The following is a 27,399-nucleotide window of genomic DNA, read 5'->3' as shown; positions in this document are numbered from 1 at the left end:
CTCAGAACGCCCCTAGCGTAGACAACCACGCTAACTTGCACGCAGGGTTTCACCGCACTTTCAAATCCTCAGAGTAAGCCTGAGGAGGTAGAAGCCATCGTCAGCCCTACTTTAAAGGGGAAGCACCAGAGGCCCAGCGGGGTGAGTGGCTTAGCTAGGACTCCCCAAGTTGAAGTGATAAGCCTTAACTTGAATGAGGTCAGCCTGTCTCTAGGAACCTGGCTCCAGGACATCCACAGAGCCACCCCCTCTGTAGGCATTTTCCTAGGAACCTCTCTTGGTGACTCCAGGGACCTTAGCTCCCAAGAACAATCCAGAAGGCACCTGGCTTATGAACCAAGCTCTGCCAGGGCAGAGGCCTCGTTGTGCACACGGCTAGGGTTTGTAATTCTATTCAAAGTGGCCACTTTGAAAATCCGTATGTCTTTAGGCTCCCCATGCATCACGGTGTCAAGTCTTGGAGCAGAGGCGTCCATCGGCGGCTCCCAACACCATGGTCTGTGCGCCCACATGCCTGACCCCACCCAGGCACCTGGCTCCCAGCTGCTCTGGCAGCACTGCCCACCTTGTCCCAAGGCTCATGCTAGCTGCCTGCTTGGCCCAGCTTTACCCTTGTCTCCACACTAGTCTGGCTGCTGGGCCCCAGCCCTGCCCCAAACGCCTTGTCTGCCCTACCCAGAGTCTGCTTGCTCTCTTGGAGCTAGGCAGCCAGCACAGAGGCAGCCTCGATAACTCGCTAACATGCTGCCCATGCTGTTCTTAAAAATTTATGACTGTGCAACATGAAAAATCCGGCTGAGGAGCCGTCATTAGCGGCACGGCCTCCCTCCCCCATCAGAGCCACCCTCGTAAATTGAGATTTATGGTTGCGGCAGGCGGGTGGGGTGTGTGCAGGCAGTGAGGATGCTGTGGGGGAGACAGGGAGAGACTGATGAGGCAGCAGTGGGGCCAGGGGCTCCCCCCTGCGGCAGTTCCAGTTCATCACAGTCTGCTGTGATACCTACTGAGACAAGGCCAAGCCGGGTGTCAGCACAGCAAGGACGCCGGAATCTGCTAACAGTGGGACTGGAGAGGGAGGGGCCTATCCTGTGCCAATCACTGGCTCCTTTAGGTGTAGGACCAGTCTTGAGATCCAAGTGCTAAGCAAAGGCCTCTTAGCAGGTTGATTTGGGTAAAGGAAAGGTTGGACCTGGGAAGGAAGCACTGTTCTTATTGGGGTCACAGGCCTGGGCCGCCAGGGTCAGCTTTTCCAACCAGAAGCATCTAGGTTGGGCTGTGATTGTGGTATCACAACTACAGAATTGAAGGGGAGGTGTGGAGGGTGGAACAAGGATTCCAGGGCCCTTCCCTTCCCTCTCTCTGGTACGAGGGGCCAGTGGAGAGGCTAGTAAAGTCAGAGTGTGCATACTGGACCCAATCACTCAGCCTCCCCCTTCCCAGGCCAGGCTGGGGCTGAAGAGGAGGTGATCCCACAAACCCGCCCCCCCCCCCACAAGCCCTCCCTATTCCTTCCCCTTCCCTCCTCCCCTGCTCACTTAGCCCTGTCAGCCAGGCCATTATGAAATTGGGGTTTCATTTACAGACTAATTAAACATTACAGCTTGTTCACAATTACAACGCGGGGATGAGGGAGTAACTAATTACGGAAGAAATGAGCTAACATTTATCTCTGCTCCCACCCTCCCTCTCCCCACCGCCCCCCCAATCTGATTTCCTCTGGTCAGCACCGGTCTGAAAGGCTCATTTCCTAGGATGGGGGACTGGAAGGTCCCCACCCACCCTGGACACAAGATCTTACTGCAGTTCCCAGCTACTCTGGGGGAGGTGCTTAGCTCCCAGGACCCTGCCTAGGGGACAGTCAGGGCTTTTGCAGCCCTGTCTCCCTGTGTGTGACTAGAGTAGGATTCTGTGACAATATGTGGGTTATGACACCTGGGCTAGGGTAGGGGGACACTCTGCTTTGGTGTGACAGTACTGTGGGGCTCTATGTATCTCTACAAAGTAGGGCGAGGTTTCAGTGTGATTGCTGCAGACAACTCTGTGTGTGATGGGGTATGAGCATGAACAAGCCGTGCCCTTACCTGGCCAAGCCCAGAAGATAACAGAAAAGACCTAGATGGCTGCAGGAGATGATGATGGTCAAAACAGGCCTGCGACATGGCCCTGGCAGCCCCAGGCCCAAATCGTCCCTGGGAGGCCCCATTCACTACCACCTCCAAAGCAAAAGAGGCAGAAGTGTTACCCTGCCTTGGGCCTCACCTTGTCCCTGCCCTCAGGCTGGCCTTGGCTGCTGGCCAGATGCCCCATGGGGTCCAAGGAGCCTCGGAGGACCTGCAGTGGGGGACCCTGTAGGCAGGAGTCCTGGGGTCTGGCTGGCCTGGCACAGAGTTTAATAATAGTAACAGTGAGAGTAAGCGTTTCCATCCTTCCTGCCTTTGGGCAGAAGAAGAAAGGAAAGAGGAGGGAGAGGAGGGAGTGGAGGGAGCGGGCTGAAGGGAGGCTTTGAGGCCTCAGAACTCACATCAAACAGCCGGATCTGGGCCTAATTGTCTGACCCCTGCCCCTGCCTTCAATCAGCTCTGCGGCTCCCCGCCCGCCCCTCGCCTAACTAGCAGCCATGTTCTCCTCATTAGAACAAGCTCCCCTTGCACACGTGTCCCTGGACATGTCCCCAACACTCCTGGCTCCCAACCCTGCCTGGTGGGTTGGTACAGCCAGAACCCAGTTTTGGAGGGGCTTCTGGGACAGCTACGCCCTCAGCCACCACAGCCGGCTGGCCTGAGCTGCGGGAGCCCAGACGCCACGTGCTGTGACATGTCCCTGGGCAGGCTCAGCTGCTGAGTGCATTCTGTCATCTGTGTGTCCTTCTTGCAACAGCCCAATTGTCTCAGACACAGAGCTCCTGAGAGCGGAATGTGTTTGAATCCTGTTCCCTTCTGTCTGGTGCAGCCTGGTGGGGGGTCTGGTCTGGGTCAGAGTTTGTGCTCAGAGGCGACAAGCTGAGCAAGTTGTTTGCCCACGGTACAAGGAAGGCCCCTTTAAACGGATCTAGGCGTGGTGCTATGCGAGTGTCTGGGGTTGGTGGTATAGCGGTGAGGCAATGCAGCTTGCTGTTAAGAGCTCTGACCCTAGAAAGATGCGTGTTTAAATCCAGCTCTCTACTTCCTTGCTCTGCAGACTTGGGTGAATGACAACCTTCCTGAGCTTCAGTTTCCTATCTGCTGATGACTTCTATTCCTCTGTCTCATATGGTTTGCGGATTCAATGAGATAAAAGACAAGGTCTTCTTCACTACATCTGACACTCCACAAATGCTGTGGAAGGATACTGCTATAGGTGGGGGTTCGGACCAGACCAGATCCCCTCACTGCAGGCTACAGGCCCTGCTTCTCCCAGCTGGACCCTGGGCCCTGGTCAATAGTGTTAAGGACCGGAAGAGCTATGAGGAAGGGCCCAGAGTCCCGCAGGAGAGGAAGAACAGCTCCCAGGGGCACAGCTAGTCCCAGGGGCAGAAGCACCTAAGCTGGAGCCTAAATTCGAAGGCAGGGATGTCACACAGCAGCAACAGGTGGGAGGGACAGGGGCCCAGCTTAAGTTTTGTGTCAGGGGGCATTAGGTCAGGTGGGGTAGGTCATTAGGACTGGTCCGTGGGGTATGAATCAGCCGGGGGTGCTGTGGGCAAAGGAGAAGGGATGCCGTGAGTACCACGGGCGTGCAGGCTGTCTGGGCTGCTCTAGGCATCCATTCTCAGGGCACCAGGCCTGTGCGGGACTGGGCAAGTGGCTGGCACGGCCTGGGCCCTGACATTGTCTCTCACCTTAAACCAGCGGTAATGACTTGCAAATATTGATGAAAACGCAAACTAGAGAGATTGTGTTTTTCGGGAGTGAAGGTGGGGAGAGGGGATAAGGAGGGAAATAAACTGAAATGAAGTCCAGTTATCTCCCATCTGTAGCTGCTCCTAATCCCCCAGCCCAAAGGAATCCAATGCAGCCCCTTATCTGCCCTGTCAATCACTCCATCACCACCCAGTGCTTGGTGGGCACTACACACCCTCATACACACTCAAGCACATACTCACACATGCACATACACGCACACACTCACTCCACTGACTCCTGCTCCAATCCTCCCGCCCACCCCCCAGCCCATTACTCCTCTGAGTAGGAGCAGCAAGCACGCGGGGCCTGCCAGATGGATGCAATTTGCATAATATCAGCGGTGGAGGCTGCAAGATCACCAGGGGTCAGGGCGCTGACATCCCCGCACAGTCTATCTGCAAGTGCTAATTTGGCCAGCATTGATCTGTCTTTCTGATTTCTTTGTCATTTACGTCTGCGATGGTTTGACAGGAGATACAGAGAGAGACAAGGGGAGGCTGGGCTAGGGCCTGGGGCTAGGAAGGTAGGGAAACAAAGATTGTACTTCCCAGTGCATCACACACAGAGAACAAATGCATACACGAACCAGAACCTTCCTCCATCCATCTTTCGGTCCACTCGTTCATGTATCTAGCCACTTCCCACCTGTGGTTGCCACAGAAGACTGGAGCACAGTGTCAGCAAGGACCAAGTCCTGAGGTGTCCCCGGGGGTCCAGGGGTGCCAGCTCAGGGAGGAAGGTGTGCACCCTTCCCCCCAAGCACTACCCAAGCAGGCCAGTGGAGACTGTGGGTGCCTGGAGAGTTCTCTCTTCTCATGGCTTTCGGCCCGTCTCACTTTCTTTGGGCTGCACCACACTGACAGGGATGGGGGGGTGCCAGGAAAGCAGGTACTCCAGCCATCTCTGCAACTTCCCCCTAAGGCTGCCGGGCAGAGCTCTCCCCTCCCGGCCACGGATGGCTGAAGCAGGGGTGCCGTAGGGGAGTACCTCCCTGCCCCTGTAGGACAGCCAGGGAGAGGGCGATCAGGTCTGCAGGGGCCTCATGTCAATCTTTCACCACTATCCAGTCAGCTGAAGCCCAGACACTAGACTCTTGCTAATTCTGAAGTCCTAGCTGAGCCAGAAAGTCCACTATCAGATTACATCCAAATGCCACATTCTGCTGAACCCTGGGCCAGAATCCCTAAATTCTTCCTTGCCTTGGGAGGAGGGTTCATTATAGGGATGGAGACCCCGGCAGGATGAGCAATGTCATGGGGAAAGGGGAGGCACGGAGATCACCACCCTGGGAGGAAAGAGCCCACTGCAGAGAAGTGGACACGGTCAAGGAAGACAGAGGGCTTGAGCCTTCCCAAGGTGAACACCCTCTCCCACTGGCCACGGTGGCTGCCTTGGCCCCACCCCCTTTCCCTTGCCTACAGTGGCAGAGGCAGGGTGATCAGAAGGAACTCCCCGCTGGGCAAGAGCGGGGCTGGTGTTTGGTGTGTGCTAATCCTGGGCCTGAGGTCTTCAGAGGGACCCGGAGAGCTTCAAGGAGGGGAAGGCGAGGCTGTACTGTAGATGAGCTCATTAGCCAGCACCCCCACACCCCTGCTAAGAGGAGGAGGGCAGGCGGCCCGAGGAGCTGGCGGCAGAGAAAAGGCTGTCACTGTCCTTTCTTCCTTTTGGTACAAGAGTCTCCCTGAGCCAACGATTCTCCCGCAGTGACACCTCTCATGGGCGCTAATGAGATCCATGTCACAGAGCTAATGCGCTCTGACTAGACTCCTGATAGACACCCCACTCCTTCAGGGGAGACCACAGGCCAGTGCTGTCCTCCTGGGGCCAGACCCCCAGCCTGCCAGCCCAGATCTCTTGCCAAACTGTGCTGGGCAACAAACTCCTGAGAGAGCCCACTTGTTGCCTGGGCATCCTGGCTTACCCTGAGGCTCGGATGGACCTTCCTCAGTCCCTGAGCAGAGGGGTTGAGCAACCAGGGCAGGACCACCCAGCTGGGCATCAGGGAAGGCTCCAGTTACTCTCTCAGCCAGCTGAAAGCAGAGGTGTATGAGGCCTCCATGTCCCAACAACTGATGAGATTTTACTAACATTTCCTGTGCAGATTTCAAAAGAAAAAAAGAAGAAAGCAGACCTGGGTCTTGCCTTTAGAGAGGCCAAGTAGGTGGGGCCTGATCATCACCAAACAAATCATAATCAGGGCCTAAAGGTGTGTTCTGTACACACGCACTGGGAAGGCCAGGCCAGGCTCCCCGAGGAGGTGGCCAGTGGCAGCAGACGGGTAGGTTTTCCTGAGTCAAGAGGTGGAGAACACGCCCTCCTCACAGAACGAGAACTGCCGGGGTCAGAAGGAGGTCAGGAGGTCAGAAGCCAATGGTCGCAGGGCCCTGGCTCTGAGCATGACTGCAGCAGAAGTGAAGGGACGGCAATGGCTCCTTCCCTTCCTTCCCCAGTTGCTGCTACTGAAGCTTTGTCAAGGCCTGTGTCTTTCCCGTGACACTGAGGAAATGAGGGAGGTGAGCTTGTTTTCTCCCTCATCGTCTCCGTCACCAGCATAAAGCCTGACACCAAAAAGGTACTTCCAGTTCAGCACAGTGGTAAGAAGGCAGACTTTGCATTTAGACAGATCTGGGTTTGAATCCTGACTCTTCGATTCGACTGGCTGTGTGACCTCAGGCAAGCCACCAAACTAATTAAGCTTCAATTTCCCAAATAGAAAATGGGTATGATGGCACCTGCCTTCACAGTACTGGTGTGACAATTAACTTAGTTAACATACAGTGCTTGCTGACCCCTGGCTAAAATGAAAGGACCGCAGCACTCAGCAGCCCCTGGTGGAGGATAGAGCCCCATCAACAGCCAGTTCTACCCACATGTGGTCCTTCCTCGCCCACAACCGGCTCCAACACCACCCTGTTCGCCAGGCTCGCAGGGCCAAATCCACTCCCTGAGGTGCAGAGTGTCTCTGCCCTGCCCGAAAGGCCATGCTACCAGCCCCAGCCCCTGCCCTCCCAGAGCTGCAGCGCCTCCGTCACTGCGCCCTCTCTGTCACGAGTCCTGGGCTGTGCCTGTGAGCTCAGCACTGTGCCTGTCATCTTTACTGTATATTTCTGTACTTATCACAGTTCCTGACACATAGTAGGTGCAAGGTCAACGTTCGCTGACCTGGTCCCGACTCCATTCTCTCAGCCACTGCTGGCACTGAATTGAGCATCACCTCCACGCACCCCACTGTACCTCCCGTCTGCAGTTTCTCCTCACTACTCTTCCACGCACACTCTCTCTGGCCGTTCGGACTGAAGCCCAGCTCTGACCAGGTCACTCCTCTGCCCGAACATGCCCACATCCCCCCTCACACAGCTCAGCCACCCCGTTCGTGCCAACAGCCCCTCCACTTCTGTAGCTGGACCTCGCTGCCCTCTCATCAGCCCGTCCCTCCAGTCTGCCTGGTCCCTGCCTCTCAGCAGCTCTGCCACCCAATGCGCAGCAGAAGTCCTCGCCAGGCGGGCCCACAGGCTCCCCCTGCCACACATACCTTAGAGAGAGGCTCAGGATCATTGGTGGGACTAGTGTCATCGGTGATGTGCACACTGAGCCACTGCTACCTCCATGGCATTGTGGGAGAACGAAGCAGATCCTGGAGATGGCTAAGCCGTGGGATCGGTGGAGCCCTTGCCCAGCATAACCAATGCTGCCTCACCCCCAACCCCCAATATACATACCACTCCCCACTCCGGGCTGGCAGCTCCTCACACAGTTAATTAGCACCATGTCACTGAGGACCAGTCTGAGTGGCCAGTGACAGGAGCTGACCCCTGACCCCAGGGCTGGGAAATAGTCCACATCAAACTCTTACAGCGCGACCCTTTTAGCACGCACAGTAACTCGGGGCACTGGCAGCTGAAGCTCATTAAAGCTGTCTCTTTGGAGCGAGGGCCATTAACCTCACTGCTCAAAACCCACACCTCCCATCCCCGCCTCTCCCGGCCCAATTAATGCCCTGCATCTTCCCTCCCTTCCAAGCACCCTCGCCCACACCTCAGAGCCAGCCAGGAGCTGGCAGGGCAGCCCTCTTCATTCAAAAATACAAAGACCAAACCCCAGAAACCACCAGTGTCCTTGAGTAACCACTGTGTGCTGGGCACCTCATGAGCCCTTCACACAGCTGACATCACCGACCATCCCAACAGCCCGAGGGAGGGACCGTGGCACTGTCCCTCATCTAAGGTTATGGGGCTCTGGGTCACAGAACCAGAACTTCTGGCTCCAAAGCCCTCACTCTGTTGTCACTCAGCCTTGGGCTGTCCCTTGGGTCCACTCAGATGGAAAAACTTTCTTCTATGGAGAAGGAAGGAACGCTTCAGAGGTCCTAGCCCAGAATCAACACGTGTGAAGAGACAAGAGAGGCACCATCGAGTCCCAGGAGGCAGGAAGGAGTGGAGGCCCGGACCCCTTCCTTTCAGAAACACCCGGGACAGATACAGGAAAGCAGGGCACCCAGCTGGAGGCTGTGCAGGGCGAGTTAACCCAGCCCCGTTGGTTCCGCCCACCGGCCAGACTCGATGACAGGCGATTCCTCCTGCCCTGGGCCAGTGCAAGTCCTCTCACTGGTCCTCATTCTCTGGTCTCTCCCTTCCCCATCACGTTCATTGACTCATCTGCTCACTTGTTCTTTCATTCACTGTCTGATTGACTTTATTGAGCACTTGTTAAGAACGAGTTTGTGCAGCACGAAGTGCCTCAGTGATTCTGAACCAGAGCTCCGACTGTCGTTCTCTCGCTCACAAACGCCCCGTCTCATCGAAGCCTCATGAGAAGGAAGCTGAGGGGAACAGGTGCATAAACGGTGGTGGAAGGAGACTTGCCCTGGGGTGGCGAATGCACAACATAATATACAGATGGTGTATGACAGAACTGTACACCTGAAACTATGTAATTTTACTAATCAGTGTCACCCCAATAAAGTCAATGAAAAAGAAAAAAACCTCAAAAGAAATTCACCGCCTCCCCGTCACCTGGCATTCAAGGCCCCCTTACTTCCCTGTTGACTTCCTAGCCATTCCCTGACCGAAAGATCCCACTCCAGTCACTGGAAACTATCTGTAGACGTCTGGGTGTGTCCTCTCAACACGCTAGGCTTCCTCACGCCTTCAGGCTTTATACGTACACTCCCCCTAAAAAGAAAACCCTTCCTGATTTTTTTGCCTAGCAAACTCCTCCTATTCACTCTTCGAGGATCCCCTGCCTCCTGTCCTCTTCTCTAGGAAATACACTGCCAACCTCCCAGACATGCTGTTCACCTTGCTAGGTTTGGGGTCCCCTCTAGATTATGGAGGACAGCAGCTGCAAGGGAACAGCAGTTGCTGTGGGGTACTCCCAAATTCCTCAGGCCCATCGGCTGCTTCTTCTCCCCCGCCCAACAAGAATGATACAGGGCACCCAAGAAGTCTATGAGACGTAAAGGAAGGAGTAGAAGCCACCTTGGCAACTAAGAACACGGAGACCTCCCTGGAGGCAGCCCAGTTGTTCCTGTCACTGCCCTTAGTGCCCTGGGTGTCAAACACCCAGTTCAGTCTCCTCCCAGGAGGCGAGCTCCCCGAGTACAGGAACTTCTACTCAGCATGCGCAGCACCCACCGGGTGTCTGTGGAAAGGATGAGGGGCTCCATCGATAGCCAGCACAGGGTATCATGCCATCCCCTCCCCTCAACCTCTGATACCTCCCCAAAGGTACACAGGTGAGGGTAACGTCATAGTGCCACCCACGAGTACCCTTGTTTCTCCCTCCTTGGAACAAAGCCTATGCCTGCTTGAAAGCATTTGCGTGCACGTGTTTGCATACACACACTAAATAAGAAACACAGAATGACATACTTTCTGATGGGTACACACAGAGCTGACAGTTGCTTCCATATATAGACATGTGCCTTCATAAAAATATACACAGATAGACTGTCACACACACGCACATCCCTTAGATGTACACAGCACACAGACACATGTGCACCCTTAGACTACAGCTGACGTTGTCAGACCCATACACACAAGCTCACTTACGGACACGTATCCATCCTTACAGATCAGAGGCCAGCAGAGCCTCCCATGCCTAGAACCACGGCCACTCTAGCCCCCTCCCAAGCAGTAATCCCCCGGAGGGTACACCCCCACCTGGAACCCCAAGTGGCCCCTCCCAACCCAGGCACCGCTCAATGGAGGCTGCTACTCCTGCGGGGGAGTCAATACCCTGTGGACGGAGCCATCGGTCAGAAGGACCCCGACTAATTAAAAGCTGGCGAGGTTTAAATAATTCATCTCCTTAACTCCCATTGATCGCCCAGTTTAGTGGCCACAGACTTGAAACAATATTAAACAGTCTCCTCCAGCTCCACAGGGGGTAGGTAAGCTGACATATGCCCACCCCCCCTAGGACATCACCCACCAGAGATGCAGCTGGGGGCAGGGGTACCTTGGCTTGAGTCCAAGGCCCAGAACCCAGCCTCCTCCTAAATACTGTTTTGAGACTCCCTTTCCAATGGTTTGGTTCCACTCTCCCCTTACTCCACCCACTTTCTCTGCTCTCCCCAGCTTCAGAGAGCACCCTGTTAGAGCGCTGAAAGAGCCACAGAACCCCTCTGTGTACCAGGGGACTGGGGCATGCAGGCAGAGGGACATGTGGAGGGACTGACCAATGCCGCTGTGGGGCCGGCCTATGTGTTGCAGGCTGAGGCCCTTGTTCATGTCTAGAAGTCCATTCTTGGGCCAGCAGCCCATGGCGAAGCTGTAAGCCTGGAAGACAGGAGGCAAGAATGGTTAACAGGGGCCCTGACCCCTAAACCAACCCCATCACTCACCTTCCCCCCACCAGATCTTCCCCCCAAGGGCTTACTCTCATCATGCCACCTTATGAAAGTCCCTTCACTGGGCCCCCTTTCCACCAGAAAGCCCCTTCCTCCTCCAGACCTCCCTTTCTCCTGAGTGTCTCCCCATCGGAGGCCCCTGGCCCTCCCTGGATGCCGCCTCACCCAGAGATGTCCTGTTTACTAAGACCCTCCTTGTCAGGATCCCTCTTCTCACCAGGGTATCTGTCCCCTTTACCTTTATATCCCCTCCTCTCCAGAGTCCCCAGCACTCTGCTGGACCCCCTCCCCACAGTGTCACTGGTCACAGAGACGGGCGTCAGAAAGGACTTGCAGACCAATGTATTCAAATTTCACAGACAGGAAAACCAGAGTGAGAGGGGCCAACCACCTGCCCATGGTCGTTTCTTCTGAACCAGAGACAGGCGAGCTGTGGAAGGCTGAGCGCCATATGGGAGGCTCGGGTGAGGAGGGGTAAGGTCACCTGGTTGATTCAAGCAGCTGTGAGGGGAGCACATGAAGGGGTGTGTGTGTGTGTGTGTGTGTGTGTGTGTGTTAGGGGAAGCAGATCTCTGCTGAAGGTCAAGTGCTCACTTATGCATATTCAAAGCGGCCAACCATCGATCTGTACTTAATTGTTTTCCTGGGGTTGGGGAAGGAAGTGCTGGGGGCATCGATCTGCTCAGACCCCCAGCACTTCGCTGCCCCCTCCATCCCCTACTCGTGTCACCTGGCTGCAGCCCACCTCTGTGGGAGGTTGGGGGTAGGGTACACAGCAGGACAGGGATGGCACCCTCTCTTACAGTCCCTTACAGGCATGATGACTTGATGTCATAGGTGAGGAAACTGAGATCCAGAAACAAGAAACACACAAGGGTTGGAACACTATTAAGTGGCCCAGCGGGAATTCAATTCCTGCTCAGCCTGTTTGCAAAGTCCTGGGCTTTTTCCAATGGTGGGCTCACGCAGCTAGCTGACACTGCAAACATTACCCATCCCCTCACCTTAGAAGTCCCCAGATACCAGGCTGCCCTTCCCCCAGTGGCAGGAAGCATGTGGGACAGCGGTCAACAGGAATGAAGGTTGGGTGAGTCCCCAGAAGTTGGGTGACGAGTCCACTGGTGACACTAAAGTGAGACTGCAGCCATGGTCGCACAGGCACTAAAGTGCCCCCTGCCCATCACTGGGCCCAGGAGGTCCCCATCTCACTCCTTCACAAGGGAGAGAGCTCAGCACAGGACCAGAAACAAAGGACGGGAGTCTGTGCCAGGGCCAAGGAGCTGGGCAGAGAGCTAGCACCCTTCATTCCCAGCTTCGGGAACCCAGCCTCGGCCCCACAGCCACTGAAAGGAAGGGGGCCAGTGTACTTCACCCTCAGCACCCTCCAAAGCTATTTTCCTTGACCACAGAGGTACTAGCCACAACCCAACTTCCCAGCCAACCCCCTCAACCCCTCCCCAGGTCCCAGCCCCAGGTCCCAGCTGCAACCACAAATTGGGAGCTGAGTGTGAGACTCGAGGACAGGGGAGAGGTCGCTGGCCAAGGCAGAGCTGGGAGAACACAGACAGGGAGGGAAAGCAGCCAGTGGGTGGTGCACAGCTGGAGAAGCTGCTAAGCATGGTCAGGGCCATGGCTGGGGTGCAGTGGGCCAGAGAGCAGCCACGGGCCGGCTTTCAAGTACTTTAAAATCACTTACAAAGGCCGGATTAAACGATCAGAAATTCCATTTAATAGGACAAATAAAGAAATAACAATCTACTCTATCAGCCTGGAGAAGGCGAGCAGGGTGGTTTTTTTTTCCCCTCTAAAAAGGAAAAAGGGAAGGAAGGGGAAAAAAGAAGGATAATGTGTGTTTACTCAAGCAAAGAAAAAAATATTTAAGTGATGTCGGGGAGAAGATTGCAGTAACTAGTGAAGAATAACATCGTCTACTTTGCTGTCAAATCACACCCGAATTTCAGTAATAGATTCTCGGCTGACACTCAATTCAATTCGAAGGTGATCCTGCTTTATCCCAGCCCATCAAATATTAAACACTTGCATTAGCAGGTGCTGCCGCTTCCCGGCTTAAAGCAGCGGGCGGCAGGGCTGCTGAGGCCCCCTGCTCTGCTCTTAGCTCGGGGACAGGGCAGCTCAACTGTTATCTGTGCGTCATCCTGAGCCTTATCTCAGCTAAGCGGGAAGACCACTTCAGATAACATTAGATGCTTGCCCCAACGAGCGTCAGCATGATTAGATTATTATTATAATAATGACTCCCCAAGAACTTCCCCAGACTGTGATGAGTGAACGGGGGTGGAGGACGGCAGGGCCCTGGAGGACCAGGCTGGACGGAGGAGAGCCAGAACCCATGGTGAAAAAGCAGGGGCACCAAGCAAGGTGGCAGCGGGGTCCTGCCTGACAAACGCCTTTCAGGAAGGGCAGTCTAGCTTGTCAGAGCGAGGGCGAGATGAATTGGCGTCTCCACCGTGGCCACGGGTGTCGTGCTACACAGTTTCATATTCCCAGATAAGGCGTGATAACCAATTGTGGCCGTGACATGGCTTCATGCAGCACTTCCTCGAGGTGGGGGGGGGAGGGGTAACACACACACATAGGTCTGCCAAGCTCCTAGTAAGAGGGATTTAATTTTTACAAATGCTGCTTCCAGCGGGACCATCACATACCAGCCAAAGTCCAAAATGATATTAAAAATGGTTAATTAAAACTGCTCTCCTTCAGCCTGGGCTCTTTCCCTACTAACCCTGCTGAGACCTGGGATGTCTCCTCCAGGTATGGCCACACACCCCTGCAGAGCTGAACCATCACACATGAGCACCAGTCTCACGGAGCCCTCCAGGCACAGTACAGCAGACCAGCACCTCAAGCTCCCCTGGCCACCCTGAGTGCCCCTCAGACACAGCCAGCAGACAGAGAGCCAACCCAGAGAACACAGGGTCCTACAGCAACCTGTGCTCCTACTAATGTGTGGTCTGGACCCTTTCGCCTGCTGCCCGCTATACCTGTACCCACATGCCTACCACCCCAGCACTCACTTCTAAAGACCCTGCTCTCCCCGCAGATAAATACACCATCAAGCATGTATACCATACAGTGTGCCCCTCCTCCCATTTTCCACTCCCTCCCAACATCCTCCCTAAGACATTACATCCATCCAGGATTCTTAGCAGAGCCTTCCTGGGAATACAGCTCAAGGAGAGATGATGTGGGCTCTCTCAGTTTCTGGCCAAGGCAAGCCTGGGACCCAAGGAACCATCAAAGCATAATAATTGAGGAAGGCTGTCTCCTGTGGGCTGCCCACGGGGACAATGGAGACAGATGGGCCCGTGTCAGACTGGAGGTGGTTAGGAAAGTTTCCTGGAGGACACCAGATGGAAAACATGGCAAGGGCCAAGGAGAAGGACAGGAGCAAGCTTGGTCAGTGCACAGGCAAGAGCTCGGGCATTGCTGGGGCAGCCAACACGGACAGGAGTCAAATCTTGAGGTGCTGCCTCCCAGCTCTGTGCAAACTGGCATCAACTGAAGTGCCCTTTCCCCCCACTTGCTTCCTATCCCCACTCTCCCTTTCTCGCTTCTGCCATCCTGTGGGGTGTCAGGGTAAGGGACTCAGAAGCTTTCTGACTTTGATCAGTGTGGGGCAGGGATGCTTTAAGACCTCTCATCAAGACCCGTGTCTGAGCCCCTTTTCCATGCTGGTTCCAAATTCTCTGGGTGCCCCTGTGCCAGCTGCACTTCTCCCAGCCATCGGGGCCCACCTGATGGGTCTCTGACCAGAGGGCCAGCAGGTAGAAGGATGTCTCAGGAGCTCAAGCCCCAGTTGGGGCAGGAGGAATTGGGGTGAGAGACACTGGTCTACCAAACTGCGCCATCCCAGCCCTACGCCAGGCAGGCACGCACACTTCCCTTCCCCTGAGCTGCTGCAATTTCCATGCGCAGGGAAGCAGGTGCCGAGCTGCTCCCGGCTGGCTCTCCCCTCTCGTGGCTCTGCCCGCCTTGGCTGCTGCCCCATTAGCTTAGTGGCCAGCCATCTGCGACGGGCCTGCCACGCAGCCCTGCTGTAGTCGCGGCGGGTGGCCCCCTGTGTAACAGGGAGCTTTGCCATTAGCGCCTTTAATATTCTGACACCTCAGCACAGCCTGCTATTACATGCAAACGCTGATCGCCCTGTGAAATTACATTGCTGGGCCCGCGAAATGGAATCGTGTATAATCAGCCTCCTCCATGCACTGTCAGTCCCATCACAAACACGGCGCCCGGCGGCTTACGGGGGCTTAGCAGCTGCGACAAGTGTATTGGGTTTAATAGATGAAGTAGCCCTCATCGGCAGCAGCATCAGATTCTTCAGAGGAAAGAAGAGGCATCGACAGCTGCTGGGGTATCTCTGCCCACCCACTCACTACCTGGCAGGGCCTTGAGCGTGGGGTGGACACAGAGTGGGCAGGGCAGCGGTTGGAGCTAGAGCCCCACTGAGAATGCAGAGAGAAGCACAGACTGCCCTGCAGCTTCCAGAAACCCGGAGCTCCCAAGCCGACAGCAGCACATCCGATCTACCCAGCCTCTCCACAAGTTGGGGAGGAACAGACCTTTAACCAGAGCCCTGGTGACCATCACCCTCTGGGCCATTTCCCAAGCTGAGGAACTGATCAAACCATTGCTATTCCCATAACCACCCAACAGACAGAGCGCTAAACAGAACCCTAAACAGGGTTCTCTGGAGGACGGGGGAGAGAGTCTGACGGACGTAACCATCACCTGACCTTCCTATCTAACTGGCCAACACTGCCGTAGCCACAGTACCTACACCACAGGTCAACACAAGGAGGGTACGCCTGGGAGCCCAGTCTTACAGAAAGGCGGTGCCTGCGGCTCGTGAGTCAGACAAATCACGGGCCGGTTCCCAGTGCTGCCAGTCATCGGCACTGTAACTTTGGAGGAGTTATTAAATCTCTCTGAACCTCAATTTCCTGGACCACAAAATGGAATGGTAGTTCTTTCCTTCAAGTATACCTGAGGTCACTCATGAACGCCTGTCCCACTGCTACCTCCAAATATTCTCGATACCATCACCCAAAATGCACTTTGCCTTTGAGAATGCTGTTCCCTCTCTGTTTGCCTTTGAGAATGCTGTTCCCTCTCTGTTTTCTGGGTTCAGTCTAACACTCCAATTGTGGCAAAGTCTATTTCCCCGTGATGGCTGTAATATTTATCTCCCACCTCACACGCTCTTCTTACAATGTGACTCTGACATGTCTACCATAAAGAAGGGAGTCTATGTCACCTCCCCTTTAAATAGAGTGGGCCTTTTTTTGTTTCAACCAACATAGTAATGTAAGAAATGCTATGTAATTTCAAGAAATACTATATAATCTCAGAAAAGCTAAGGCCCCTTCCTCCTGATTTGCAGGAACCCTGGCCCTGAAGCTCTGAGCTGCCCTGAAGTAGACTGCTTCAAGGCAGCCATGCTGTGAGGACGCCCAAACAAGCCCATGCAGAGGGACCACACAGAGAAGCCATGAGACGAGGTGACGAGAGAAGCCCAGCCAGCTCCCAGCTGCTGCAGCCACGCACTGTGCCAGCTCCAGTCACTGACTACGAATGAGAGAGGACACGAGCCCTTACTGAATTCCTGATTGACAGACACCATCAATAATCATTGTTTTAAGTCACTAAGTTTTGGGGTGATCAGTTATGCAGCAACACTAACTGGAAAACCAATGGAAACCCCGCAGAGTTGACATGAGGACTACATGAGTTACTGTATGTAAGTGCTTAAATCAAGGCTCTTTGAAAGTTATGTAAGTACTGGATCACAATTTTTCAAGTCCTCCCTTCACTCCACATTGCCATCCAGAGATGCTGCCTGTTCTGTCAACGACCGAACTTCTCAAGGTTTTCTCTGCTCATCTCCACTTACCTCCCCCATCACTCCTTAACCCATGCAGACTGGTTTCCAGCCTCAACATGACACTTAGCTCCTGCTAAAGTCAAGTCTTCACCATACTGCCCACATTTATGGGCAGTTTCAGGTTCCTGCAGCCTGCTTCATCTTTAAAACCCTTCTCCTCTGGTTTTCTCAACATCCTACTCTGAGTTTTCTCATGTCTGCGGTTCTCCTGTCAGTCTCCTCCTACACGGTCTCTTCTGCATCTGTCACCCTGTGTGTGCGCTCATCTGCTCTCGCTTCCTGCTTTTGTCTATACTCTACCACTCTTCCTGGGCGATTTCTTCAACTTCCTTGTCTTCAACTTCTCCAACTTCTTCTTCTTTTTTTAAAATCCTCAACCGAAGATATGTTTATTAATTTTAGAGACAGAGGAAGGGAGAGAGGGAGAGAGAGAAAGAGCGATGTGAGAGAGAAACACCGACCTGCTGCCTCCCGTACGTGCCCAAACCAGGGATCGAACCCACAACACCTCGGCATGTGCCCTGAGTGGGGATTTAACCCACAACCTTTGGGTGTGTAGGACGATGTTCCAAGCAGCTAACCCCCCTCCCCAGCCAGTGCTTTCCAACTTCTAAATCACTATTTCTTGCCTCTACTTGCATGTCAAACATATAAACTCTGTTGCCTACCTGGCATTTCCAACTGGATTTTACTTGGATACTTCATTCTCAATATGCTCAAAAACCCATTTCAAACGTCTCCTCTCCAAACAGCCCCTTTACCTGGGTTTCCAAATCTCAGTGAAAGCCATTACCACCTACCTGGTGTACCAGAAAAGTGGAGTCAGCGTCGCTCCCTTCTTTTCGCTCATCACCCACGAAGTCCTGGGACTGCTGTGTCACACATTTAAGACCTCAGGAATGTCTTCAGCCTACCTAGAACAGCCGTCTGACTTCTCCCACTTTGTGTCCTAATGAGCACATATTCCTTTACCAATGCACAACTCAAAGTACCTTCCTTTACTAAGTCTTTCCTGACTCTTCCCTTCTTTAAACCCACCCATACCTAGTCTAAACAGCATCTGCAACATTTGATTTGCTTACAAATCTGTTACCCCACCCACAATAGTGGGAGATTCTTGGGGCAGGGCATGTAAATGTTGTGTCCCTGAATGGTCTCCACTAAGGGATGGGAAAAAGGGACATCTTTTTGGTTGTAATTTTGCCACGCGGGAGGGCCTGGTTTCCGCAGTTGCTGCTGCAGGCAGTCCTACCCAGTCTCCTTCTGGAACCACTGTTGTTCTCGCCCAGCAGAACAGCTACTCCCTGAGAGCTGCCCTTACAACTGGGGGCTTGGCTGCCTATCATCAGCGAAGGAGACTGTTTCTGACCCCTTCTGTTTTCTGAACTCTTTGGCCCTATGGGTAGCCCCCACCCCTCAGGCCACCAAAGGCCTGGCCAGTGCAGTGACAGCGGCAAAAGGATGGATGCTTGCATCAGGTGACACAAACCTATCCTCCCTACACCCAGCTGGCAGTTCTGTGTGCACAGTGTTCCCTGACTACCAGCAGACTTCAGGGGCCCCAGAGCTGCTGTTGCCGCTGTCCATCAACAGAACCTGAGTGGGATAATTACCGTCTCTGTGTACTTAACCTTCCTGCTCACTGCCTATGACAGGAGAGCTGCCTCTTGTGCGCTGCCCACCACCACAGAAAAGGCCAGGGCTGCACCACAGATCCAGGGTCTGCACTTGGAACTGCCACCGGCTTAGATGGCTCCCACGAGGGCCCTGAGTCTATTTTCAGGTGGAGGAATCTCCCTCATGTGCCCAGAGCTTCATTACCGAGTCAGAGGGGACCAGGGGACACTGAGGGTTTGGTGATGGGAACCAGATAAGGTGCTCCTCAGCCATGCTGCCCCACCCTCCACAGAAAAGGCTGGCCTGTCTGGGGATCTGCGCGCACTGTCACAGAGTCAAAGACAGCAGGTCAGTCTGAGCCAACTGCCCAGGGTGAGAGTTCCATTGTGAGTTTTCTTTGTTTTCATTACAATTTCCTCTCCCATTGCTTCTTTTTTAGCCAGCCCTTTCCTCCCTGGGGTGCTGGGGATTGAATGAAACACCACCCCTGGCTCCAATAAGTGTATTTCAATTACATCTGTCACTGCATAACGATATAATGATATATCATGTGATATTAAATCCATGGTAATCATATCAGGGATTTTTTTTAATCGTGCACTAATTGCATTATTACATCTCTATAATTAACAACAGGAGGTATGAAAATTCAGTTAAGGCAGAAGGCTCAATGTACTTCCCCACCCCACCCCTGCCCTAGCTCCCCAAAATTAGGCCCAATTAGGAGATGGGACTGCAGGGCACTAGCAAGATAAGCCAAAGCCCCCATCTCCCTGTGCCTCAGCCATGGGCAGAGCTTTCAGCATCTGGGGCTGGTACACACAGGCCAGACTGGGGCCAGGATGTCTTGTGGCCGTTCAGGATAGAGCCTTGGGCAGAGCCACTCAGAGGGGCCCAATGACAAGGCTCAGAGGGGCCTCCCAGACCTCCTGCCATTGCAGCACCAAATCTTCTCCACAGGGAGGGGGTGTGTCCTTTCCTTCAAACCAGCAAGGCCCTCAAAGGTGCTTATAAGGCACAAGGCAAGTTCCTGCCTCATGGCCTCCTGGACAAAAATTCCTCCTGCTACTGCTACGCATACTTCCTCCCTCTGACCTAGCCCTTTGTGGTGGCAGCTCTCAACACTACCAGCTCCAGAAGCTGTGACGTCCCTGTCTCTTGGTCCCGTCAACCCTGAACAGCACAAAACCATACTTCCTGGTGTTCTTCCTCCCCAATCCTTCCTCTGAAGTTTGGTCCTTCGTACTACGTGACAATTGGGTTTTTGATAATCATTGAGGTCATTCCCCTACCTCTCCAAAATGGTCCAAGTTCTTATGTCCTTCCACCCAGGCCTACATGGAGAGGGGCTGAGCTCAGGACTATAGCTTGAACTATGTCAAATGACCCTGTCTCTCCCACCCCCTTCCTGATGCTGAGCTGTTGGGCTAATCCCCTGAGGGGTGTCAGAACCAGCCTGCAAAGCAAAATTCTGTGTTTCAAGTCCAAAGCTTTGAACTTGGCATGTAACTACCTCAGTGAGGGGCAGGCATTTTGCTAAGTTTGACTCTCAGAAGTTGGACAGGCCTGAAGATAAAAGAAAAAAAATCATGTCCTTTTTCCTAATAAAAAGGAGACACTAATAGCAGTCAGCACTTAAGCAAAGCACTTTAAGTTTCTAAAGTGCCTTCCAAATTAAAATTTAAGCCTTTATTGATATGTGACACCACTACAACCACCTGCCCCTCAAACATGAAGGCATGTGTGTGCTTGTGCACAACACACACACCTTCACTTTCTCCCTGGAAAAATAAAAAGTGTGTTCAACACCTTCATCCCAGAACCCTTCCCCTCTTCACTGGCTTGTACATATAACGCACACTTATGGAGCAACTACCATGTGTGCAGCTCCACACACAGGTGCCAGAGACACATAGATCAAGTAAATTAAGCCTTCAAGGGGGGGTTCGAGCTAGGAGAGACATGTAAACATGTATGTAAACTCACACACAGTGAGGGTCTGAGGCCCTGCAAGAGCAAAAATTCTAACTAGACTTGGAGGAAAATCACTGAGAAGGACTAAGATGACCTTCAGTGGGACATCCAAGGTGGGCTGCCTGGAAAAAGTGGACACGAAGGTCAGGAGCTCAATTCAGTGGTTTGAGCTGAGGCAAAAAAGTCCCCAGGAAAGTGTGCAGGTGGTGCATGAAACTGCGGAAATAGATAAGCTCACCAAGGAAGAGAATAAAAGCCTTTAGGGTCAGATGAGGCCCTTCTCTTCTCCGATGTCTGGAGGGGGAAAAGGAAGGCTGAGAGATGGAAAGCTGAACACCAACTACTATATCCTCCAGGGCTAAGGCCCAAAGAGCCTCCTCTCTAGGCATGCCCAACATCCTGGCCCCTGTACCTCCCTGTGTTACCTCTACCTTCATCTGCCCAGGTGTAATATGATTAAAAAGTGCAGACTTTGGATCACACTGACCCATTCACAACAAATGTTTACTGAGAACCTGTTATATGCCAGGCTACATGCATTCACTGAAGGCCTGCCAGACCCTGGCAGCTCAAATGAATCACATGTAGACCGTGTCCTCAAAGAACCCACCGCCCTTTGAGGAGAAACAGACATGGACACCAGTAAGTGCCCAGTCACCACAATGGAGAGTGGTCGCCTCAATTAGAGAGAACTGAGAGGGATATAAGGCAGGAAAGTGCTCAGGCTGGAGGCATCTGGAGCCTGGAATGGGGTGGGCTGCCTCCTGGTCCTCTTCTCAGCACACAAGCAGCAGTTGGCTGGCGGGGACAGGACTCTCCACACAGACTGCAGAGTGGGCTGGGGGCAGGAGTGTGAGGAGGACCTTGAGGCAAAAGCAGGGAAAAGGCTGGAGACTAAAAAGCAATGAACGTAAGCCAGGATCTTCTGGTTGCAAAGATGAAGGATGTAAGCCTGTGACCAAAGCCACAGAGGAGAGAAGATGGAGAGGCTCATTGTACTGGCCCAGGATGAACAAGCCACGGGACTTGAGTAGGAAATGGCAACTCCAGTACCCAGGCCTGTTTCCTCATTGGAAAGTGAGGGATTCGACTGCTTGATTTCTCATGATCCTTCTTGATTTGAAATTCACCACATCTGAGGCTCTTCAACCTTCCACCACAGTCCGGCTTATTTCTGTCCTCACACCTCCACTGCTAGCCTTCTTCTACCCTCTCCAAATCCTGTCTGCCAGGACATAACCTTCAGGAAGCCTTTCCTGATTTCTCTTCCTTCCTCTTCCATGTCCCATCCTGACCTCCACAGTTCACCCCACAGTTCGCCCAACAGCACTTGGCTTAATTACATATTGCATCTAGTCCAGCACTCTTACGAGACTGGTCTATGGACTGCCTTATCACTCCATGACCCCTGACATCCATGCCAGGGGTAGAAGGGAAGCTCTACTCTCACAGGCCCTAGAAGCAGGCTGAAGTCTAGGTGCCTGCTCCCTCTGCCCACAGCCCTTTGAGAACTCGACAGGCCTCCACTTGAAAAGGGTGCTGAAAGCAATGATGTCTCCAAGTGCGATGGGAGATATTTGTGTCTGCTTTACCCTTGGCTTTTTGCTCCGGTTCAGGTAGGAGCGGGGTGGGCTGGCTGGCAGATCTGAGAGCGCGGCACGCCCCAGCGGGCAGGGCGCACAGCGCGGAGGAAGGCGCGAGTCAGTCTGGAGTGCTCCCCATTTATCAAGCTCACGCAGGCCGCCAGCCGAGCGAGTCTTTCTATCATTACACCTCTCAAAATCCGATTCATACCACTAATCCTGCCTTCATTCTCCCAGATTAATAACATCTCTTTCAACCTTCACAGTGTGATAAATAGACAAAGAGAGAACAAAAGGAGAGACAGAAGAGAGAGAAAGAGCTGGAGCAAGTCCCCATAATAGAGAGAGCCGAGAAAGAGGAGAGGGAAAAAAGGAGAGAGAGCGAGAGCAGGCAGCGGCCAGAGACTGCAGCTGCCTTAGAGAGCCACTGAGGAGAGCAGGCGCTGCGCCCCGCCATGCGCTCTGCTCTGTCCCCAAGAGAAAGAAAGGCTCATTAACAGCTCCTTCCTGCCTGCACTTTTGTTCAAATTCTTTTCTTCCCTTCCAATCCTGCTTTAGGTCAAATTCCAGTGAAAATGAGTCTTCTGGCTTCCCGGTCTCCTCCCCGCCTCCCTGCCAGGCCCTGGCAGCAGAGCTGGAGCTAGGCACAAGGCAGGGCTGGGGATGGGTTCAGCAAGAGTGGAGCACGCTGGCCTGAAGTTTTGCCAGCCATTCCCTTAGCTTGAACCTCTGCTCCCTTCCCTGCTCTCAAGGCAGAATGCGAGAAGGAACCGAGCTGAGGCGTGGTTGGGGTCCACTCCCTAAGGCTCTGTCCTGTACATCTTTCCAACCTAAGGCTCTAGCTGGTCCAATCCAAGGCCCATAGCCCCCAGAAGCCCAGGGAGATGGTGAAAGTAGGTATCCTTCAGGCTTGCTAAAACAGAGAGGTGGCCCATGCCTTTAAACTATGATGAAGTGTGCTGGAGAAAATGAACCCCACTGGCTCCAGCCTCAGTCCTAGCACAACTGATCTGTGATACTTCTTGTTCTCCCTTCCCAGATGCTGGCCCATGCTTGTCTCCATAGCACACTCCCCATCCTCCTCACAGACTCAGTTTGAGGGCTCCCCTGCTGCAGGAGGCCCACTTGAGCTTTTCCAGGAGAATTCAGGCACTCCCTCCTCTGGGATCTGGAAGGCAACACCATTCATAATTACCCTGTAGAGACCATCTCCTTCACTCCCCTGGAAGTATGTCTTCTGAATTCTCTATTCCCAAGTCCAAGCTGCCCATGGCACTTCCATTTTCTTGACTTTGCCTAAACTAGCCCTAGCAGAAGACTAAAGCCAAACATGGCTCAGCCTTCCCTCTGGACTGCAAAGTATTCCCAGGCAGCTAGCAAGCCTAGCTCAGAGGCAGAGGCAGAACACTACACACTGGAAGCTGTCAGTCCTGTGCATCTACTCCCTTCACCATCCACCAGAGTGGGTGAGGGGGAAGAGGGGGCTGCATCAAACGTCCCACCTACTACTCTACCCCTCAGCATACTCTCAGAGGGGAGCAGGGGTGGGGTGGGGCAATGGCATCTGTGTAGAAGGCAGGCCTGCCTTGCCCAATCCAGCCCAGTAGGAGGAGCTTTCCAAGAAAGTCAAGGCTTTGAGGACAGAGTCTGAAGGCTTCGAGGAAAAGACCTGAAGCAGACCCTCAGCAGGAAGCTGGTGCCCTGGTGGTCGGTTTAGAGGCAGGTCCCATATAGGGGATAGCTTGCAGATACTTGCCAGGTTCTTTCCTCCAAAAAGCCTTCTTCTACCCACTACCACAAAAAAAAGTCCTCTTTTGAATCAAAATGGCTGCTACATACTCCCACTATTCATTCTGGGGATTCCATCATTTCCGGCCCCAACTCTTAGGTTAGCCTAATTTACATCTCTACTTAGGGAAATAACTCAAAAGTTCAGAGAAAGGGAGGTTTCAGGGGGCCAAATAAAAGCAAAGTGAGTAGAAGGTAGTCCCTGGGATATCCCTTCCACAAAAGATGCAGAAACTCCATTCACCTTCCCTTGGCCCAATATCAGAAGGACTTGCCACACTTTCACTTGCTCCACTAGGCCTCCAAGATGAGACACCTGCAAATAGGGAGGGTGGAAGAATGACAGTGACTGATGTTTGCCCATGGGACCACGTGGTCCAAGGAAGTAGGGGGCTGAAGAGGGAAGGCAAGAAGGAGATATAGGTACACGGCCTCAGTGAAGGACAGTGGTCTTCCCTGCAACCAACCTAACCCACTGGTACCCTGGCCTCCAGGACAGGCTACATCCAGCTGGCTGCACAGGCCCACACTGCCTCTGAATCCTAAGCCACAGTAGAGTCCCAAAAGCACAGATCCCAGGCCCTTTCTTCCCTAACAGCCTGCATTGCTGGCAGATCAGATAGTCTCAGATGGTCAATCCTACAGCCCTCTAGACACAGGCAGCCAGCAGGTCCAGACACCCCTAAGCTTAACGGTACTAGCTTCCACACTCTAAACTCCCAGGCAACTTCCTAGACAGCTTCCGCAGGGGCTCAGAAAGGTGCTCTAGCCCTTGCATCCCTGGCTGATAGAAGAATAATCCCAGGCTCTGAGAGGAGAGGTCATGGTGGCGCCTCTATTTTCTGCCTCTACTGCCAATCCTTACCTAATACATCAGTGTGTCCTTCCAAGGTGAGTCTCCACCAGGCCATCCAAATCTGATGGATGCATTCTGTCCCCTCAGGGGGTTTGGCCCCTTCATCTGAGCAAGACAACCTGTACTCCAGTAAGGGAGCTGTTTGGGGACCAGACAGAAGGAAGTTGGCCAGACACAACGGGGTCTCTTGGCAGATCAAGAAGGCAGAGCCGGGTGATGCTTTTTCCCCCAAACACACTTTGAAAGCTCATTCCCTAGGTACCTGGTTCTAGTGCCCAGTCCTCCAGGCAGCCAGTGGCACATAGCAGGGAAGAAGTTGGGTCCTAATGTGTAAAAAGCTCCAGCAAAGCAAAATCATTTACTCTTCGGTGCAACTGCTCAGCAGAGCTAATAAATCTTGCATGAGCAGGGCCGATTCTAATTTCCTAATATGAAAAGGCATTTGGATTGAGAGAGAGGGGGAGATAAAAGTGATTGAATCTCCAATAGTCCAGGTTACTGACAAGAAACATCCTGCTCAGCCCTGAGAGAAGGATGGCAGCGCCCACCCGCCCACACACACCCATCCGTTCTGCCCCCCTCCTGGCGCGATACATCTCAGTCTTTTCTATTGACAGGACGTGGCTTTAAACACAGTTACACAAGTTATCATTTCTGCCTTCTGATCAATCTGAATTTTCAGGACAATTACCCTCTTAATCAATGATTGCTATCAGCAGCCCTGCGCCTGGACGGATTTCTCAGCAAGGTAATCATGCCGCCAGGCTGGACGGCGCGTGCATAGGCAATGAAGCTCCGGGTGGGGTCTCCTCCTCCCTCCCTAGTTCCCCATATCCTAGAGCTGCTGCCAGTACCGAGGACAAGGACGGCAAAGTGTGAAGGCCACTTCAAGGAGTGATGGGAGTAGAAGAGAGGGGAGGGGGCCCGGCCACCCAGTCAGCCTTCCAGACCACCTGATTACAAAACAAACCTATTAAAACCCTAGATTTATTGCCCACCACTCTGATGCATCTCTACATGTCCTCCTACCATCATTCCTACCTCCTAATTAGCCTAATAAAGCCCAATTCTAATTATGGGCTCGAACTATTAGGTTAAGTACAAGGAAAAAAGAAATATTGGTTTTACTGATCTCTCAGAGCTATTGGGTCTAAAAATTCCTTTACTTCTGCAGACCTGGTTCATATAGGCTACTAACTGGAATGGCAGGGGTAGCATCTCTCCTCTCTCCAATGCCCAGACATTTGGAGCTGTCACAAAGCCACCCTGCGAAGCCTCTTAGCTGAAGGTCACCCAGCCCAATACCCTCCAGGGTTATTCCATAGGTTCAGGCCCCTTGGGTGAAAAGGGAAGGAGAGGGGAAGGTAGGGCCAGTCTTTGCCTCAGTGTGGAGGCTGAATCTGTCATTATGGGGGCAACTCAGGAAAATTTCTGAGATCAGCTGTTGCAGGTTAAGGGCTTACACCAGAGAGGTCAACAGTGGAATGAAAAGGGCATGGTCCGGAATACTGACAAATGAACTTATAGTCCAGCATGGGTGGTGGATGTGTGTGTATGCACTTATACCCAGCACAGAGTGAGTTATGGAATTAAAACAGGTCCCCACAACTTGCTATTATATCCTGAGGGGTAAAAGAATTAGAAAGCATGCACATATTCATTCACTGACATTCACTGAGTGCCAGCCATGGGCTAAGTGGCAGGGATGCAACAGTGAACAATATAGAAGTGATCCCTACTCTCAGGGTCAGGTCAAGAGTTCACACTGCTAGGAAAGACGGACAGGTGTAAGAATAAAAAAGCAAAAACAATAAAGTGAACCTGTGCATGTGTGTCATAGCAGCATTCATCATAAGAGCCAAAAAATGGAAATAATCCAAATGTCCATCAATTGAGTAGATAAATAAAATATGGTACACCCATAGAATAGAATATTATTCAGCAATAAAAAGAAAATACTGATCTATAATACAGCATGGATGAATCTCAAAAACTATGCTAAGAAGTCAGCCACAAAAGGCTACATACAAGAAATTGCCAGAATTGCAAGAATAGGCAAATCTATAGAGATAGAAATTAGGTTAGTGGTTGTTCAGGGCTACCATATTTGGGGGAATGAGAGTGACTGCTAATGAGGTTTCTTCTAGAGGGGGCAAAACTGTTGTAAACTTAGATGGTATGACAGCTGTACAACCCTATGAATATACTAAGAAACACTGAATTCTTTTAGAGAGAAGGGAAAGAAGGAAAGAGAAACATTGATGTGATACATGATACAGAAACATCAGTTGGTTGCCTTTTCGTATGCATCCCTACTGGGAATCACACCCACAACCTGGGTATGGGCCCTGACTGGGAATCGGAACCAGGACCTTTTGGTCTTTGGGACAATACTACAACCAAATGAGCCACATGGCCAGGGCTGACCTGTACACTTTAAATAGGTGAATTGTGTGGTATGTGAATTATATGTCAATGAGACTTTAAAAAAAAATCCTCAGTGGAGAACATGGTCATTGATTTGAGAGGAGAAGGGAAGGAGAGAAACATCAGTGTGAGAGACAAACACTGATTGGTTGCCTCTAGCATGCGCCCTGACCGGGACCAAACCTAAAACCCAGACATGTGCCCTGACTGGGAATCAAACCTGCAACCTCTAGATCTGTAGGACGACCCTCCAACCTACTGAGCCACACTGGCCAGGGCTCTCAATAAAACGTTTTATGTACACTACAATAGGAGAAGTGCCTACAGCAGGCTCACCAACAGTGAATGAAGCCAGGGGAAAAGCTCTAGCATAGTGCTTAGGAACTCAGATGTCTGAAAAGGGAGGAAGTTCCCAATAGGAAACTGGAAGCCTTCAGAGAGGACAAAAAGGAGTTAGGATAAGTAGGAGTTCAGTAGGCAGGAAGGCAGCAAAGGACAATACAGGCAAATGGAAC

At 52.7% G+C, this 27,399-nt stretch overlaps 1 protein-coding gene across 11 annotated transcripts in view; it reads right to left on the bottom strand.

Moving 5' to 3' along the window:
- ERI3 (ERI1 exoribonuclease family member 3) overlaps positions 1–27,399 on the bottom strand; it is a 123,007-nt gene that overhangs the window by 13,951 nt on the left and 81,657 nt on the right. For 8 of the 11 annotated variants that reach the window (XM_053660364.1, XM_053660360.1, XM_053660361.1 and 5 more), the window contains one exon: positions 10,564–10,663. The exons of 2 other annotated variants lie outside the window; for them this stretch is intronic. In XM_053660364.1, the coding sequence (XP_053516339.1) occupies positions 10,564–10,663 (100 nt within the window). Of the gene's footprint in view, positions 1–10,563; positions 10,664–27,399 lie in introns of those variants that run through there. One more of the 11 variants, XM_037149308.2, reaches the window with a different exon arrangement.

This window comes from Artibeus jamaicensis, unplaced genomic scaffold (assembly GCF_021234435.1).
Source record: "Artibeus jamaicensis isolate MK-2021 breed Jamaican fruit bat unplaced genomic scaffold, CSHL_Jam_final scaffold_847, whole genome shotgun sequence".
NCBI lineage: Eukaryota > Metazoa > Chordata > Mammalia > Chiroptera > Phyllostomidae > Artibeus > Artibeus jamaicensis.
The sequence above is the reverse complement of the archived record's forward strand: the minus strand, read 5'-3'. Positions and strand labels throughout refer to the sequence as shown.